The following is a 19877-nucleotide window of genomic DNA, read 5'->3' as shown; positions in this document are numbered from 1 at the left end:
TTTTAACTTACAAGCGAGCTTGTACATCTGCTATTTTATTTTTTTACATAAATCTTCTCTTCTGGGGGTCCCTGGCATAACATATATTTTCAGATGGGGGTCCGTGGCCAAGTACATATCAATTTAGGGGTCCTATAGACACTAAAAAGTTTTGAGAACCGCTGGTCTAGAGTATGTACAGCACTGTGTTATATCAGTGGTTATAATTGTGTTATTGATCTTTAGAGCTCTCTATCTTACAGTAACTCACAGGCTGCTCTGCCTGTATTGATCTGTAAGCAGACTCCATGTGTTTCTGCTATAATTCAATACTCTACACATGGCTGCAGCCTGCACTCTGCTGCTACCTGCTAATGGACTCATTACACCTCGCCCTTACGCTGTCTGACATTGAGACAAACACTCTGTGTGTGCGTGTGTGTGTGTGTGTGTGTGTGTGTGCATGTGCGTGTGCGTGCGCGTGCGCTCACAGCGTGGCACGAAGCTTGTATATCTGCGATTTTTGAAAAAAACACTGTGTGTGTAAAAGGTTAACACGTTTTGGGCAGAAAAATGTTAAAGTGGATGAGGTGGAGAGAGGGACAAAGGCTGGAGAGAGGGAGAACAACAGAGTATACTTTGTTACTTTCCACAGAACGTAGAAAGAAACGGAACAGAAGGTAAAGATAGTGGAGTCTGGTGGGTGGATTGAGGCTTTGTGCGCGTGTGTGTGTGCATGTGTGTGTGTGCGTGTGCATTCCTGTGTGCGCTTTCACAATATGAAATATTCAGCCATATGCTTTTGCCTTCATTAATTATCAAACATCTGGTCTACCTGTGTTGTGTTGTGTGATTCACACTGACCCCTCCGTCTGGGGGCCGATAACAGACCTAACAGACCTCATGCAGGGATTAAGACCCAAAACATACATTTTGGTGTCTCCCAAGGGACCCATACTTACAAGAATACATTATCACTAAGCCCTATTTTATTAGTGAAAAATACAACCTCACGATGCGTTGTGAGCTTGTACTTCTTGCCGCGCTGCAAGCTGGTACATCTGCTATTAAATCTCAAAACATTTTGGAAAACACAAATCTTATATATGTTGGGGGTCCCTGACACAAAACATTTTCAGATGGGGGGGTCTGCGGACAAATACATATCAATGTGGGGGTCCTTCACACATAAAGGTTTGAGAACCACTGCATTAGCTAATGCAGAATTATGATAATTAGTCAACATGAAAGCAAAATGAAAGACTGCAGGCTGCTGCTGTGTTTATCAGTTGATCTACAGCTTTTGAAATTCAATGATTTAATCCTTTGATACTCTCTCTCCCTCTCTCCCTCTCTCTCTGTCTCTCTCTTTATGTCTCTCCACCAGGTGGTTGACGTACCTGCTGTTGCTGATCCTGGATCTGGCCATCTGCCTGCTGGCCTGTCTGGGACTGGCCAAGCAGTCTCGCTGGCTGCTCACCACGTACGTACAAACCTGTCCCACAGCCAAGAGTCTGCTTATCTTTTGATTAATTATTACATGAGATGGACAAAGAGAAATGTGTGAAACAGACAGACAGACAGACAGACAGACAGACAGACAGACAGACAGAGAAAGATGGGATAGATTAGAGGGGTCCAGGGAGTCCCCGATAAAAGGATTTTATCCGCTTTTGCCCTATTCTATTTATCGGCTATTCAAAAATAGCAGATCTACAAGCTCGAATGCTCTTATCGAAAAAGTTTGACAAAATGTTGAAAAAGTTTGGGTCGGGGAGGGAGTCCCTGGCACGATATATGGTTAATATGTCGATTGACTATGTATATGTCACAGTATGATTGGAAAACCAGTGAGATTGAACTGCACTCGTTTTCACCGATGGAGGCGCGCCGTCTGAAGGTGACTTGAGCCACGGGAGGCACCGCCAAACTCAGCGCTGTTCGATTTATATCGATTTTATCGATTTCATCCCCCCCTAGTCTCGGTACCTCCAAGATGTCATTTCTTTTTTTGAAAAAAGAGGCGGAGCGCGGGAGGTGAACTCAAAGAAAACGAGCACTCCTTTTTCAATCTGACTGGTTTTCCAATCATTCTGTAACATATAAACCAGGCTCAATCACTGTGTACTGATATGGCTTTTGTTTTGCCAGAGCTAAAAAAACAAAAGCTACATCAAGTGTGTGTCTTGTCTGCCAGTTAGCGGCCACATCGTTGCGCACGCCATCCCGACAGGTGGGCAGGATGGGCATGGGTTGTGATTGTTCCAGACAGTGCCTCTGAGGCACAGTGTAGTTATGTAACTCACTGCTGCTGCTCGCAAAACAACAACAGATGTAGTGAAAACAGGGGAGATGATGAGATAATTTGATCTAATTCAGTCCTCAGCCCCACCCAGCTTAGTGCTGTCTGTCTGTCTGTCTGTCTGTCTGTCTGTCTGTCTGTCTGTCTGTCTGTCTGTCTGTCTGTCTGTCTGTCTGTCTGTCTGTCTGCGTGTCTGCCTGCCTGTCTGCAGGAAACTTTGTGAGCTCACCAAACATGATGAGCTGTGCATTCATTCACTGTCTTAACGTCAGTCAAGTGTTTACAATGTGCATTACATTCACTCATACACACACACACACACACACACACACACACACACACACACACACACACACACACACACACACACACACACACACACACACACACACACACACACACACACACACACACACACACACACACACACACACACACATACCGATGGCAGAGGAAACCATGCAAGGCACCAACCTGCTAATCGGGAGCAGTTAGGGGTTCAGTGTGTCTTGCTCAAGGACTCTTCTACACTAACCCAGGGGGAGCCTGGGATCAAACCTGGAACCGCTCTACCTCCTGAGCCACCCCGCCCTATTATCACTGTATTTAAGTTAGTCATACAGTATTTCACTGTATTTAAGTCAGTTGTTGTACAGTATTTCACTGTATTCAAGTCAGTTGTTGTACAGTATTTCACTGTATTTAAGTCAGTTGTTGTACATTATCTCACTGTATTCAAGTCAGTTGTTGTACAGTATTTCACTGTATTTAAGTCAGTTGTTGTACAGTATTTCACTGTATTTAAGTCAGTTGTTGTACAGCATTTCACTGTATTTAAGTCAGTCATGCAGCATTTCTATGTATTTACCCTGTCAGCCGTGGCTCCTGGTACAGTGGGCTGACCTCTCACTATATTCCCCTAGGGGGGGATGTGCTTGAAGCAGCGTGCAGAGACACAGTCACACACAGATCCACACACAGCGCCACTTCCCTTATAGCTTAACACTTGACCTGCTTTAAATCAAGTGTGAAACTGACATGAATTAGAAACACAGTAGTCCTCCCCGAGCACGGCCCAGCCCAGCCTGGCTTGGCTCGCAATGGATTTCTCATCTCTGAAAATGACTGAAACGGTAGATTTGGGGATTTATTCTAAGCAAGCGGAGACATAATCGATGAGATTTCAAAGAAAGAAGGGAGCATTTGGATGAAAGGGAGGGAATAAAAGTAAACACAAGTGCACAATTTGTTTTTCTTTTTTACAGGGACACCAGTCACACCACACATTTCAAACAGGCGTCCCTATTTTGGGCATGTCAATATGGGCAGAAATAGCAGATCTGCAAGCTCAGAACACGTCGCATCTTGATGCATAGGACTTATTTACTTATGTATCGTTTATCAACCTGAAATGTGCCAGTTATAGCCAAACGGCTAATTTTCAGCTGTTGTGCCTTGTCCCAGATGTTTAATAAACAGAAGACATAAAGGCTTAGCAAACGGCTAAAAGCAGACAAAAGCAATGCTTATACAAAACGAGAATAGCCAAGACCAGATCACGAGCACAAAAAGACACACACATTAGCAGACAAAGACACTGTTTTGACAGCAGTCTAACAATGGGACACAGGAAGCCAAGAGGCCTACAAACGGTATGTTACGTGGGAGAAACATGGCATGGATTAGCTAGCCTGGTATCCAGCCTGCTTCGCTACGTTCGGCGGACTTTTTTTTCTCTCTGAGAAGCGAAGAGAGAAAAAAAAGTCCGCCGAACGTAGCGAAGCAGGCTGGATACCAGGCTATGGATTAGCAGCTTCATGAAGATATTTCTGTATACACGAATCCACGGAGCGCTGCCCTGGGCGTAGCCATTGCTGCGGTGTCAACGCTCCGCGGACGCGACACCGCAGCAATGGCCGCCTACAGGCAGCTACAGGTAGCGCGTCTGTGGATTCGTCTATAGGTACCTGAAGTTGTGTTAACTAAATTTGCGCTCCAAAGCGTGCATTACATTCACACATTCACACTCTGACGGCAGAGGAAACCATACAAAACACCAACCTGCTCATCGGGGGCAGTTGGGGGTTCAGTGTCTTGCTCAAGGACACTTTGTCGGTAGCTGGGGATCGAACCGGGAACCCTCTGATTCCCAAGAGGCCTTTACCTCTTGCTCTACTGCGTCCCCCATTTGTATTTATAGATATTATTTTTACGGCGTGGCTCTATAAGAGAATGGCCATCCATGACAGGGTGTGTGTACAGTGATACTGAACATATCATACAGTAGACAATGTCATAGACCAGAGGTCTTCAACAGGGGGTCTGGGACCCCTAGGGGGTCCTCAGAGTTACTACAGGGGGCCGCCAAATCTTTGTGTGATGATTTTCTTACATTAACCACTTGAACCCTAGCTTCCCTATCCTGAGGGCAACATTAGCCAAAAATAGCAGATCTACAGTACAAGCCCACAACGCCTAGCAGCTCGGCTATTTTTGGCAAAGAGGGGAAAAAAGAGCAGACCAAGTCTACTAAATATTGAGGGTTTAAGTGGTTAACTGTCTGAAAATACATATTACCATGAATCCAACACAATGCTAGTCTATGAAGTTTTCTATGACATCTATGAAAATGTTTAATCTGTAACACAATGTTATACAATATGTACTGTAGTGGGGGGGTCCTTGGCCTGAAAAATGACCCCTGTCCTAGTTTGAATGAGAGATGTTGAGCGTACTGTAACTCCAATGTATCTGAAGTCGCCTTGAATCTTTCCCACCCAATACATAAACACAATGTTGTGCAAACGGCAGAATTGTTTTAGTTTGTAAGCATGGACGTATATAAGCCACTTAGCAGTGTGGACTGTCGGCTGTGGTACTTTAGCCACTTGCGTAAGCACTAGTTTATACTTTGACATACGACTGTGTCCCGCATTAAAAATAGCCGATGTACTGTACAGTACATGCTCACAACGTGTCACTTTGCAAAGTGTTGTGAGCATTTAGATCGAACAGTTTTTAAAATTCGTTAACAGCAGACAGATTCAGATAAAGGCAGATGCATGCATGGACTCTCTCGCACACGCACACGCACACATACACACACCGTACAGTATCTACAGCCAAAGCGTACATATTTGCTGTGGGATTTACAGTAATTGTTTTTTCCCCCCAAATCCGTGAGTATGTTTTCATGGGCCATGAAACCCACCCGGGTTCGCGGCTCACCCACCCAAGCCTCGCTCTGTCTCTCTACATCATCCATCAGCCCCGGGTTCGAGCCAGGCCAACCCTGTAACGCACACACACACGCACACACGCACACGCACACATACACACACACACACACACACACACACACACACACAGGGAAAAGTGAGTGCAACCTCCCAGGGTTTCGCTGCTCCATTCCACTGCAGTGTAAATTGTGGGAGGAATTTCAAGCAGATTAGGTTCTTCTTGGCCTTTATGTTCCCATATCCACGTTACACACAGTCAGAGCTCGCAGCGTGTGTGAGTGTGTACGTGTGTGTGTATGAATATACTGAAAGGTACACAATGGCTTGCGGTACACACAGTAAAGTCCATAGTGTTAATTCAACTCAAAAGAGTGTACAACTACAAATGGAACCAAATGTACCCTCACGGGTCCATTTGGTTCCATTTGTTCGCTCTTCTGAGTGGAATTAACTCTGAGGATTTTACAGTGCAGATAGTGACATTTCCATGTTTCCAGAGCTATGGGTTCACACACTGGTTGTTTGGTCTTCTGGGCGTCCTAGCTTCATGGAGCTATAGCACACAGATTTGGCTCAAACTGGGGGTTAAATTTGTTCTACTGCTATGCCGCCAAAATGTGGAATGCCCTACCAACAGTCATAAAAAAGTGTGAATCCCTACTCGACTTCAAAACCGCTCTAAAAGAGCATTTACAGGTGGCTGCAATTCGGAGCTGGCTCCTGTAAAAAGTCAAAGCCTACACCCCCCCCCCCACCACTGTACATATATTGCTTTTTGATTACTACCGTAATTTTCGCACTATAAGCCGCACCTGAATATAAGCCTCAGCAGCTAAATTGAATGATTTGTACATATATAAGCCGCACTGGACTATAAGCCGTGGGTGTAAAATCCATAGATTTAGGAGGTCCCCTAGTGGCCGTTAGCTGTAAAAATCCATAGATAAGCCGCACCGTTATATAAGCCGCAGGGTCGAAAAATTGGAAAAAAGTCGCGGCTTATAGTCCGAAATTTACAGTACTCATGTATATGATGTTTTTGCATAGTATTGTATATCTGTCTGTCATTAAATGTTTAGAGGAATTGAGTACAGAGGACCCCAATGGAAACAAGCCGCACACTGGACAGCTGACCTAGCCTGACACTCAGCCTGAGTGTCCATTGTTCACTCTGAAAGCCCCTCTCAGTGCAGTTGTTTTCTGAGATGGGGGCGTGGCCAAAGTGGCCCATACTGGGGTCATCCCCATCCCCATTGGGCCGGTTAGATTTTCAACCGAGAAAACCCCGCCTTCGACAGCGTCACCAGACCCCATGGCTATAGCGATTCAGGGGCTGGAGCCAGGCTACAGTTTACCTAGCCTGCGGACTTAATTGCTTTGTGCTCGCTCAATAAATCCCCCAGAGTCCAAGAGTTCAAAACTGTGTAGTCACTATTGGAGTGGATCATATATGGATTTTGGGTAGTTCAACACCAAACAGCCTTGTTGAGATCACTTTGATATCCAATCTGCGATGATTGAACAAATCATCTTGAACACCCAAAATCGTATCCACTCGGATACTGATTAAAAGAACAAACGCTTAGGCCCAAGGGCACTGAAGCTCAAAGGGAAGGTACAAAACAACAAAACAGCGATCACATGCCTTTAGTCTACATAACATTTTCTTTAATTAAAAGTCGTCCTGTTTGACAAGTCTCCGGAACAGAGGCCTGCAGAAATTAGGTTTGTTTTGTTATCTTTTCTGGCTTTTCTTGTCTTTATTGATAGGCCACAGTGTAAACAGGAAACGGTATGAGAGAGTCGAAAAGTGACACACAGCAAAGGTCCGCTGGGCCTGGGAATCGAACACGGGACTCGCTGTCAGGCATCAGAGCCCACGGCCCAACACCACTCAGTTATAGCCCCATGCAGAGGTTTTTGTCCCACTACTTTTCAGTGTGGTCGCCACGCCCCCCATTGTGTATTGCCTGCCCTCACGGAGTGCTCTCTGTGATTTGGCTGCTATATGTGCTAACTGCTGATGTGTGCCGATCCGAGATGGGCGTAAAATAACTGTTTCTCTGTGTGTGTGGTGGACACTGCACCCACAGGACAATTAGCGGGACAATTAACAAGTTAACCAGCAATCCTGCCCACATTTATGATTTCCTTACCGTGGGGAGGTTTTTAATAGTTTACACATGTTATATATATTTGTTCTTCTAATCTAAAGGGACTCTGCCAGCTCTTCAAGACACAAATACATCTGTATTTTTCAACTCTGCACTCTGAAGTAGCCCCCCCTCAGACATTGCCTAATAAGCTCTATTTTCGTAAACAAATCCCCCTTCCCAGAAACTGATAAACCACATAAACAAACACACAACCACACAAACACACATGAGAAGTGGACCACCTAGTGTGTGTGTGTGTGTGTGTGTGTGTGTGTGTGTGTGTGTGTGTTTGTGTATAAACATAATATTGTAATAAGATGTATGTATTGTAGCAACCCTGCAAAAGACCCGGCCGTAACTTGCTCTTCCAAGTGAGCTAGCTCTCTTGGCGTTGCTTGTTATCTGCTGGTCTGCCAGTGTTGATTTTGACACAAAATGTAGATTTAGTTTTAGTCATAATCTTTTGAATAAAATTCCATTTAGTTTTAGTCATATTTTAGCCATCTGAAATGTTTTAGTTTTAGTCAAGTTTTAGTCGACTATATATCATAACATTTTAGTCGACTAAATCTACAGGTGATTTAGTCGACTAAAATGTATTTTGGCGGTGCCTTGATGGCGTCGTAATGGCTGATTTTACACTTGCTTGCATGCTGAAAATAGCCGATCTACAAGCTCACAACGCGTCGCAGCGCTTGTGAACTTGTAGATCTGCTATTTTCAGAGTGCAACACCCGAGCGCAACCAAACATAAAACGACTTGTCTTTTAGTTCTACTGAATCTCTTCTCCACTAGTCCCTCCCTAACATTTTAGTCTAGTTCTTATTTGTTGACGAAATTGTCAGTAAATTTTGTCATAGTTTTAGTCACAGTAGCTTAGTTTTTATTTCGTTTTTATGTAGTTTTCGTCAGTGAAAAAAGGTAGTCGACGAACATTTTTCGTCATAGTTTTAGTCGACGAAATCAACACTGCGGTCTGCCGAGCTGGAGGCCGGGGTTCGAACTCCAGCCCGGTGGGCCAAACGTTACATTGGTGTCAGAAGTAGGGCGTGCCCTTGCGTGAGGGACGTGAGGGACCGGCCCTTGTGCAGTGAAGCGAGAAGTGCGAGGGGGCGTGCTTCAGAAAGCAGAGGGTAGTGTAGCGACCCCGCAAAAGACCCGCTGCCGTAACTTGCTCCGCCAAGGGAGCTAGCTCTCTTGGCGTTGCTTGTAACCTACCGGTCTGCAAAACATTACAGTATACTGCATGTAGTTTGTTATAAATAATTGTCACTTTTTTTTTCTTTTTTTTGAGGAACTCTCAACGATGAATGGAATTGAATCACTAAACATATTGACCACAACGTTGGTATGAGCATCGGGTGTTTCGGCCTTTTCGCATATTTATTTTGACCTTATTGTCTCTGCCTAGGCCAAGGAAGTACCTCCATACATTTTATTACTTGTATTTGTTTTTCTTTAATTTTATAATGGAAGTCACTGGCGGTTGAGTTGGGCGGGAAACCTTGTTCATATTCGGAGTCATACTGTATGTCATAGATACGTCATACAGTAGATGACTGACATCATAGACCTGACAAACCGGCCTGGTGCAGATACAGGGTGCACTCCACTCATCCCATTGACCTCTCTAGTAGACCCTGTTCAATGCCGGATTTTTGGGTCTGATGCCAATTCCGTTTTTTTGGAGAGTGCTAGACCACTATTAGTTATCAATAAAACTCTTCAAGTCAATTAGAATTTTCTTTAAATAGACTTGATTAAAGTTTCTATTTGAGAACATTTAACTTATAAATTGTAATCAAAATGCAGAAACATAATTTTTGAATGGACGAGTCGGCTGACAGTTGGAGGTCGTGTTCTCCGGCCTCCTTGGAGGGAGTCAGGTCGAGGCCTTCCGGCCACACAGGGCAGGGGTCAGAGGAGCACCGGGTCCAGCCAGCGCCCACGTCACCAAGCAAAAAGCGGGAGGGAAATGGCTCACAGCGGCCTGGGGATGATCACGAACAGCTGCCCCGGGAGACGGAGACGCCAAGATCTCCAGGTCAACAACACAAGCACTCGGATCTCTCTTGTTCGCCCACCGAGAAGAGGGCGGAGGAGAGCTCTCCTAAACAGAGAGCCCACTCTCTGCACGGGCCGTATCCCCCCACTCACTTTGGACCCAAGGCCTGTATTCTTCCTAACCCGACGTCCATCATGCACATCCAAGACCCGGCCAGCCACAGACTCACCTGGAACGAGCCGCCGGTCAACGTGCTGGTCATCAGAAAGGTCCGAGACGACAGCGTGGCGGAGCCCTTCAAAGAGCTCTGCAGGTTTCTGGTGGAGGAAAAGCACATGATGGTGTACGTGGAAAGGGGCGTGGCAGACGACGCGACGCTGTCAGAGGACTCGTCCTTTGGCCCCGTCCGCAGTCGACTGTGCGTCTTCAGAGAGGGCTACGACGACATCTCGGACCGCATCGACCTCATCGTCTGCCTGGGAGGGGACGGGGCGCTGCTGTACGCCTCTTCCCTCTTCCAGGGCAGCGTCCCCCCCGTCATGGCGTTCCACCTCGGCTCTCTGGGCTTCCTGACGCCCCTCAGGTTCGAGTCGTACAGGACGGAAGTGGCCAAGGTGTTCGAAGGCAACGCGGCCGTCACGCTGCGTAGCCGGCTGAAGGTCAAGGTGGTGAAAGACGAGTTTCTGAAGAGGACGGGGGAACAGCAGGAACGCAGCCAGGAGATCCAGCCAACCCAGGAGCACGACGACGGCGCGCTGCTGCCCGATGGACACGTGGACAAGGAGTCCGGCAGGACCACCTTGCAGCTACAGGTGTTGAACGAGGTGGTGGTGGACCGCGGGTCGTGGCCCTACTTATCCAACGTCGACCTGTACCTGGACGGACACCTCATCACCTCGGTGCAGGGCGACGGCGTCATCGTGTCCACGCCCACGGGGAGCACGGCGTATGCGGCCGCGGCGGGCGCCTCCATGGTCCACCCCAACGTGCCGGCCATCATGGTCACGCCCATCTGCCCGCACTCCCTCTCCTTCAGGCCCATCGTGGTGCCCGCCGGGATGGAGCTCGTCATCGCCCTGTCGCCCGACGCCAGGAACACGGCCTGGGTGTCGTTCGACGGCAGGAACAGGCGGGAGATCCGGCATGGAGACCTCGTGAAGGTCACCACGTCCCGCTACCCGGTGCCGTCCGTCTGCTGTCACGACGTGGTCCGCGACTGGTTCGAGAGCCTGGCCCAGTGCCTGCACTGGAACGCCCGTAAAAGACAGGCCCCGCTGACAGACTTCATCTCCGATTCCTCGAGCACAGAGAACTGAATAACCTCTGGACACATGCACACACATACATACGTGTACATTTCAGGGATTGTTTTCCTATCCAAGACCTGGAAAGCATCTGTGTCATTTTAGATTTTAGCTTTATATTTAGCCTTTTAGAAAGGAATACCAGCACTCACTTTCAGTACTCACGGACGTTTCGACCCACAGGCCTTCCTCAGCGTGATTCACGAAACATCCGTCATATGATCTGCTGCTGGGGGTGAATGACTAATAAACAAGAAATCCTGAATGGATCAAAGTGAGTGCTGGTATTCCTTTCTAAAAGACTATTCCTGACAGAGCCGTGCACCCGATACACACATACTGTCAACTACTCGTCTGATGAGTGCTTGCTTCGCTCTTAATCAAGCTTTACAGTATATTTAGCAACATAGGTTTTTCAGAAAACTGTTGGGATTTAGAAGGCATTTCGTCGCTTTTGGGCAGAAACCATCTCCATACTCTAACCTTTTGTGTCTTTTCGTAAATTAACGCCCTACTTGATCACGCTACAGCGCCATACAAAAGTATCAGAAGTAGCAGATCCATAAGCTTGAATAGTGGTGTGAAGCGACGCGTTTTGGGCTTGTTGATCTACTACTTTTGATACTTTTGAATTTGAATCCTGAAAAGTAACAGTTTTGGACAGTTTTAATACAGATGTAAGGATATTGTCAGTTTTGCAACAATATTGCGACAGAAATTACGCAATATTATCGTGGGCATTACAGGCAAGATTCACTGATCTTCACAACATCCCTCTTCTAAGAAACCTTAGCAGATGTGTTTGACTCCCGACGGAGTCAGATAACTTAGCTTGGCTGCTTGGGATGGCTTTCCACCCTGACTTCCCTCCCAGCTTTGCAAAGTATTTACTCAGAGGGTGTACAAATGTGTGCAAATGTGTACAACATTTGTACACCCTCTCAGTTAAATTAACACTCCGGATCTTACAGTTTATGGGTATTTAAGGAGGCCTTTAGTCAGTGTTACCAGCTCTTTACCAAGAGACAAAAGCTAAAGTGACACAGACAGAGCCTCAAACAAGCAGAGTGCATCTCATTAATCACAGATTGATGGATTTCACACAGCACTCAGAGCTATATTACAGTCACAGTCTTTTGTTCCCTATTGTATCGTGGACTTGTTATCATGATATTATCATATTGTGATTTTTTTTGATGTCATTACACATTCCTACTTAAAGGTAGGGTAAGTGACTGATAGTACTCATTGCTATAGAGTGTTTGTTCAGTAACAGGAGTCTCCCTGTCTCCAGCTCTTTACTGAACAGACAATGTATTTTCAGGTTGGTACCAATTTGATCAAATAAGGAGAGAGAACTCGCACAGGATACAGGATAATCAAGTGAAATTGGAAGTGATGACACAAAGAAATGAGCAGACAATATTTTAACTGGAACACTATAAAATTGAAGCTGATAAATGGGTACCTCTCTCCTGATTGGCAACCCAGCTGAAAAGGTATTTTCTGTTAGCTGTAGAGACGGGGAGACCACTGTTACTGAACAAACACACAATATGGCATGCGTTCCCTATTTGCATCCAATCATAGCCAGTAAAACGTCTGTTTGCCTACTGGCAGCGTGCATGCAATTTTGGTCCTGTGTGAATTGAACTCTAAACGTGAAAGAATGGACACGGACTGGACAAGGCATGACACCTAATCATCTTCACTGGGTACACCATAAAATCCTCAGTGTTGATTGAGGATTTACGGGGTCCATTTGGTTCCATTTTGTACACTCGCAGAGTTACAAATGATTAACAATTACCACCAGGGGATTTGACTGTTCAGTGATAAATTGACCTTCACTGCAGGTGCCCTCGTGCATACACACAAACAACACACACAAAATAACAGACAGACACACAAGACAGGTAGAGGCAAATTGAACGTCACACAAGGCAGACAAACAGAGAATGCAAACACTTTGTCACTAGCATACGCTGCCAGGGGCCAAGGGGAGACAATAATTGTCATTGACACTCACGGGAACATCCAGCGTGTAGTCACTTAGACCACATTACTGTGACAGAATACAGAGCGCCCTCCCCACCCCACCTCAACCCTCCCATCTGGCCCTAACGTTGACTTTAATCAGGCTAAGGACTCTGGAAGGCCTTGTGCTCTTTGTGAAGCCTTAACTCTGCTCAACGTCAGCAGTGCTCACATGCAACCAGGTCAGACAGACAAGAGAAGACAGAGACGGAGTCAACATGAGGACACTGTGAGAGAGTCAACCATTTGAACCCTTAGCATCCCTATTTGGGGAGTGGGGGGGCTGGCAAGAAAATAGCCAATATGCAAGCTTGTAGATTTATTATTTTCTGCAAAGAGATTTGGTGTAGAGGGAAACAAAGAGCGTGCCAAGTGCAGAGTCAACTCAGTTCCGTTTTTATTAAGTATAGAGGGTTTAAGTGGTTAGAGAAAAAGGATGGTTAAAGTTGCAATCCGTAACTTCCATGTCCTACCAGGGATCTGAACCTCCCTGCACGAGAGACCACAGTTTCTACCGCTCAAACCTCATTACATGGCTAAGCAATCATGGATGTTTGAATTAGATTTGGAAATCAATCTCATGACAGTTATGGATTACAGCTTTTACTCGGAGGGTGTACAAATGTGCGCAAATGTGTACAACATTTGTACACCCTCTCAGTTAAATTAACACTCCGGATCTTACAGTTTATGGGTATTTAAGGAGGCCTATTGATCGCCAAGATGCACCAAAGTAAGACGGCTGCGAGCGTGGACCAATTGTAGCGTTTACGTTTCAATGAAGCTATCATTCAACATATTCCTTTCAGGCCTTGTCACAAGTGAAAATATTGCACAATGCAGCTTTAGAATGGCAGTATGGGGCTGTGTCCACAGAAAGAGTTTTCTTTGTAGCTGCCATCACCTTTCTGCCCTGCATTTCTATAGTACAGATTCACTGGAGCGCTCTCGGTGTCCAGTGTTTTGTGGCAGAGCGCTCTGGGCCAGTGTTGCCAGATTTTGCAAGAGAAATATGCAAGTAAGTCTAAGAAAACAAGCCCGAAAGAAGCTACTAAGCTCCATGAGCACTTTAAACCTACAGTACATGCGTCGGATATTTGAAAATAGCAGATCTACAAGCTCACAACGCGTCGGAATTGCGACTCATTGTGAGCTTATAGATCAGCCATTTTGAAAATAAATCTTGAAAAAAAAGTGGGGAGAAAAAAAATAGTTAACATTTTAACAACACAAATCCTGGTACAGGTGTCACAAGTCACAACATACTTTTAGATGGGTAGGGGGGGGTCCGTTGACAAAATACATATTAATTTTAGGGGGCTCCTTGTCATGAAAATGTTTTAGAACCACTGGTTTAAACAACATTTGGAAACAAGCCGAAATAAGCAAAGTTATACTTTAAAAACAATTTTCTGAGACACAGACTGTATAGATGTAAATGGTACTATATTTTCATGAGACGAGCATTAGTGACCTATAGACCAATTATTTGTTTACCAACATTGAGACTGGACGCACAAGTCATTGTTTCATGCAATCAATTCCCAACATATTGTTTCGGGGTGCACTGGTTTCAGTTCATTCAACCTCCTCTTGTGTGTTGGCTAGTGAGGCGCGTCCTAGCGAGACCTGACAGAATGGGTTTCATTTGGTGCCGGCCTGCGAGCGCATACTGGTTCTTATCAGTGTGACGTCGTCTGTTAAGGGGTCTATTATATGAAGATAGGTTGAAATTGGGTGAAGTCGTCCTTTATCTGGATCACATGGATTCCCTTTGCCTCCTTGTCTCCTCTGTGGCCTATGCATCCTTTACGCCTGCTAATTGCTATGGGAGGATAAGACCACCAGCCTATGTGCATCCTACACACGCCTGCTAATTGCTAGGAGGATAAGACCACCAGCACACAATGTATGTCTGGGTTTAATGTGAGCTTCCATCAACAGGCAGGGGATTGGTTTGGATTTCCAGGGGATTGTTTAACCAAACCAACCAATGCTGATCTGTGTTCATCTGCTAATGGCTATTGATCTGCTTGCATTCATGTAGGATTAGCATGTAAAACCACACACACACACACACACACACACACTCACCCCGACATTCACACGTACGTACACACATACATACATACATATACATACAGTACTGTAAATAAGTTAGTGTTCTCTGCCTCGTTCTCTCACGCACACATGCATAATAATAACTTTATTTATATAGCACCTTTCAAAAACAAGTTACAAAGTGCTTTACAGCAACAGCAGTTAATATACAATTCAAATCTGAAATGAATTGCACAAAATAGTACAACAGTTCATAATTTAAGAAAAAGCTGCCCGGTCGCCCTTTGTGACAAGACAAGACTTTGTACCGTCAATAGGGCCCTGCTGGATGATCTCAGGCAGCGGCCTGGCTTATAAGGAGATGCAGGCACACATGCATGCCCGTGCAGCGTGCACATGAACTGGCGCGTATCTGCATCTGGTCAGAGGATCTAAGTTGTCTAGAGGTGTGGAGTAGTAGGGAGATACAGGGTGGTGCTTTAGTAAGGTCTTTATCGAACCCTATCATCCCTATTCTGCGGCGAAAGCCAGTGAAAATAGACGATCTACGAACCCGATCTACGCGTTGAAAATGTTTTTTGGAGAAAACTATTTATTTTTGTGTAGAAAACAGAAAAATGTTTTTAGTGTAGAGCGAAAACAGTAGGTGGCCTAGTATAACGCCCTGGGGAACTCCTCCGGTCCATTAAGTCAGTGGTTCTCAAAGTGGGGTCTTTACAGGCCCTTACAGACCTGTAAGACCGGCCTGTAAGGTCTTACAGCCCTTACAGGTGTGTAACTCTGAGAGCGTATACGAATGGAACCAAATGGACCGGTGAGGGTCCATTTGGTTCCATTTCATACGTTCCATTTCATACGTTCCATTTCATACGCTCTCAGAGTTACGGGGATCATTGAAATCAAATTAAAAAATATATAGGATTTAAGATAAGTGGTTAAAAACAAATAGTAACATTTATGTGCATGTCTGTCTCCTTGCAGGATGATGGTGTTCGGGGTGCTGACGCTGGTCCTCAGCTGGGCCTCGCTGGGAGCCGACCTGGCCACTGCTGTGGTGAGTTACTACTGCCACCGTCCCCTCAACCCCTGCTCCCCGCCCCCCCCCCGTTCCTACCCCTCCATCCACCCAGTGTGACTGACTGATTGACTGACCCTTTACCGTCCAGCTCTGCAAATCAATCTCCATTTCACCCGATGACCATGATTAATTGCTTTTTTGGGGGGGGGGGCTCTCTCTAGCGCTCATACTACACACACTATATAAAGTCTCGCTGTAGAGTGGAGGGAGTATATGGTACTTCTCTCTGTGGGTGCACGCGAGTCAGAGTTCCCTACAATTATAGTAGCACCTCATACTAAAAGGAACCCAATGAAAACAAGCTGTAAGCTTTTTGTTGCGTTATCCTTTTGATTATGGTTGGTCAGATGTATGTTTGTGACATTATGTTTTTATTTCATGGTCAATAAAGATATCAATCAATCAATCAATCAATCAATCAATCAATGGTGAGAAATTGACCTTGATTTGATTTTGGTGGACCCCGCACAAGGTTAACAGAGATTTTTAGAAGCTGAGGTTATAATTAAGAAAAGATTATTCAGGTGGGGGTCAGGTTTAGGGTTAGGTATTTATGGGTCAGGTTTAAGGGTTCCGGTTATCGGTATTAGCCCGCGTGCGTTTGTGCGGCTGTGCACGTGCATGTGTATGCTCTTATCTCCACAATGTACATTTTTATGTTTTTCCACAAATTAATGCCCTATACTTCGCCATACTACAGTATGAGGTTTCCACCCTGACAGCAACGATATAAGAGTGGCCTCCAGTTTGCCTGAGAGCGAACACTCAATGCCATTATAGCTGTTGCCTTCCCAGCACATAAATCCTCCGGTACGGTGGACAGTGGGACACATTTACACATTTCCCTCCGGTCCACAAACATGCATAAACATGCGATCCTACATTCCAGCTCCACCGCAGGACGACTTCATTTTCCCGTCAGAAAGATCGATGCTCTTTGTGGCTCTCTGAGATGGGCCCTGTTGATGTTTACTTAAGTGCTTTCAGCATTCATGGCCTGCAGTCTCTCGATAAGTACTGTACCATGACATGCCTTCAGCAGCAACACACGCATTCTCACTAAACTGTGAGTGGAGTAGAAAGCATCTTAACCCATTAAGACAGTGGTTTTCAACCCTTTTCATATAAGATTTTGTCCACAATTCCATGCTGTATTGATGTTGGCGCCATAGGAGAGATAACAGGCAAACGTTGATCAAAATAACTATTCTTCTATCTATATTATCTAATTGAGTTACTTCTTGTAAATTAAGTAATGCAGATGTTTAACAATAACGTAATTCTTGAGAGTGTAAAAAGAAACCAAATGGACCCGTAAGGGTCCATTTGGTTTCATTTTACACTCTCAAGAGGTAAAAGATCTATAAGGGTCCATTTGGTTTCATTTTACACTCTCAAGAGTTAAAGATCTATAAGGGTCCATTTGGTGTCATTTACACTCCCAACTCCCCATCATTTAGCTGGGGACCACCTGGAACCACTGGTTGAGAACCACTGCATTAAGACGTGAGGCCGATTCTACAAATACCTTCTAAATCAGTAGTTCTCAAACGTTTTTTGTGCCAAGGACCCCCACAAAAGGATATGTATTTGGCCGCGAACCCCCCTGCCTGTAAATCGGCTACTTTCGCAGCGTGAAGAGTGCTAATGCAAAAAGCTTTAAGTGTAGCAGCCGTCCTCGTATTGCACCGGCTCCGTCTCTCTCAGCCCACAGCTTCCACTGATTTATGATCAGCAAGGGGTCCGCTAAATATAGACACACACTTTGATCAAAACCCCCAAATACACACCTTGTCGTCATGGTTACTCGACTCAATTATTGACCGTTGAGGATTATGGCTCCAGGAATCCTGTTGAAGCTTTGAAATCCCGTCACGGTGGCATTAATGAAGGATTTTAGCCTTTAGCACTGACCGTGTGGAGTGCTAGCCTTATACTGCAGAAATATATATAGGCTATATATATTTTTCTTTTACGTGTAGGCCTGTGTTTCAAAACGTACGGAAGAAAAATTGACCAATTTATTTTTCTCATATCCAATACACAATGATATACATTTGGGCTATTTTGTTTTGTAAAGTATGTCTTGAAATATACCACTGTTTTATGAATAATTTAGACCCCCCCCCCCCCTCATGCTGAGGCTTTGAAATCCTATCACAGTAGCAGTAATGAAGGATTTTAGCCTTAGCATTTACTATGTGGAGTTTTATCTCTAGACTAGCCCACACTGCAGCCTTTTAACATATATGTTTCAAAATATATATCGTTGCTGTACTAATAAAATTGCCTTGCTGTCGGTTGGAAACCTTATACTGTGTGTCCAAAACTGTTACTTTTTAGGATTTTAATTCCAAAATAGCAGATCTAAAAGCTCAAAACGTGTCACGATGCAATGCGTTGTGAGCTTGTATGTCGGCTACTATTGTTGATACTTTTGTGTGACACTGTAGTATGATGAAGTAGGGCATTAATGTATGTGCCCGACAGCAACGATATAACATATTACACACACACACACACACACACACACACACACACACACAGACACAGACACAGACACAGACACACACAGTTTTGTATGGGTGAGTTAGCTTGCTTTTAGCTTTGTCATCATCATGGCCCCAATCAGAGCAAAAGAGAGAAGGAAAAAAAAACAAAGCCCACACGGTGTGTCTAAAAATAGACCCGGCAAGGTGGAAACGTGGTATTTAGAATGGATGAGTTGTGTGCTGCTGCTGCTGCTGCGCGCCTCGGGGCCCGTGCTCTTTTCTCACGGGTTTGCTGTTGCATTGTGCTCGATCTGGCCTGAAGAACCCGCGGCTGTAGAAGACGCTAAATGGTAGAACGTAGTCAATAAGCCTGAGGGTAAAGAACAAGAACACGGCCGAGCTGGAAAACGGCAAGAAGCAATGTTCTATGACAACTGTTTGCTTTGGTTTCCTGTTACTTTCCTGTATCTTATCTGCTGGATGAAATCTACATCTACAAGGACTTGAACTGTTGGTTTTTGCAAGTCCTTATTTGCAGAAATAAATATAGCCATTACTACCTTCCGGAGAGGCCTATCGCTATTTGCGGAACCTGCAGTATAGCGAGGTTGCAGTCCCAGCAACATTTAGTGGCAAATAAACCCATATTGATTCTTATTTGGTTATTATCATATTACATAATACATGTCCAGGTACATACAGTACATTATAGTCCATCAAGGAGCACCTTGCTAAAACTGAGAGATACACAATCTAACCTGAAGGCCTTTACGCCCTGTATACAGTACATAATTGAAGGGCAGCCATAGCTGTGTGGTTGGAGAGCCTGCCTGGGACGCCATGGTTCGATTCCTCAGCAATATGTCGAAGTGTCCCTGAGTAAGACACTTAACCCCTAACTGCTCCCAGAGCGCCGTACTAATGGCTGCTCACTGCTCCTAGTAGTTATAGGATGGTTGAATGCAGAGGACAAATTTCACGTGTGTGCAAACATACAGTGACAAAAAGAAACACCCCTACAAGGCCCTCAACACCAGGCTCCCCGCTACCTCTCTGACCTCCTCCAACGCCACACCCCTCCCGCTCCCTCAGGTCTGGTAATGCCAACCTCCTGGACATCCCCAAAACCACCTAGGATCGCAGGGCTTTTTCAGTTGCAGCCCCCTCCCTTTGGAACTCACTCCCACCTCACAAATCTGCCCCCACCCTTGCCGTGTTCAAAG

The 19877-nt window shown here is 45.3% G+C and overlaps 2 protein-coding genes across 2 annotated transcripts in view; both read left to right on the top strand.

The window, feature by feature from the left end:
* Positions 1-19877, top strand: part of ttyh2 (tweety family member 2) — a 139381-nt gene that overhangs the window by 94473 nt on the left and 25031 nt on the right. The window contains exons 5-6 of the mRNA XM_080455988.1: positions 1367-1462; positions 16066-16138. Coding sequence (XP_080312114.1) covers positions 1367-1462; positions 16066-16138 — 169 coding nt within the window. The remainder of the gene's footprint in view (positions 1-1366; positions 1463-16065; positions 16139-19877) is intronic.
* Positions 9784-10998, top strand: LOC308105329 (NAD kinase-like; the record flags this gene model as incomplete). The annotated part of the gene is made up of 1 exon (XM_080455989.1): positions 9784-10998. Exon 1 carries the CDS (start codon positions 9877-9879, stop codon positions 10996-10998), a length of 1122 nt encoding a protein of 373 aa, XP_080312115.1. The 5' UTR covers positions 9784-9876.

Source organism: Gymnoscopelus braueri (genome assembly GCF_963280865.1).
Source record: "Gymnoscopelus braueri genome assembly, chromosome: 17".
NCBI lineage: Eukaryota > Metazoa > Chordata > Actinopteri > Myctophiformes > Myctophidae > Gymnoscopelus > Gymnoscopelus braueri.
This window is presented reverse-complemented; position numbering and strand designations above follow the sequence as displayed.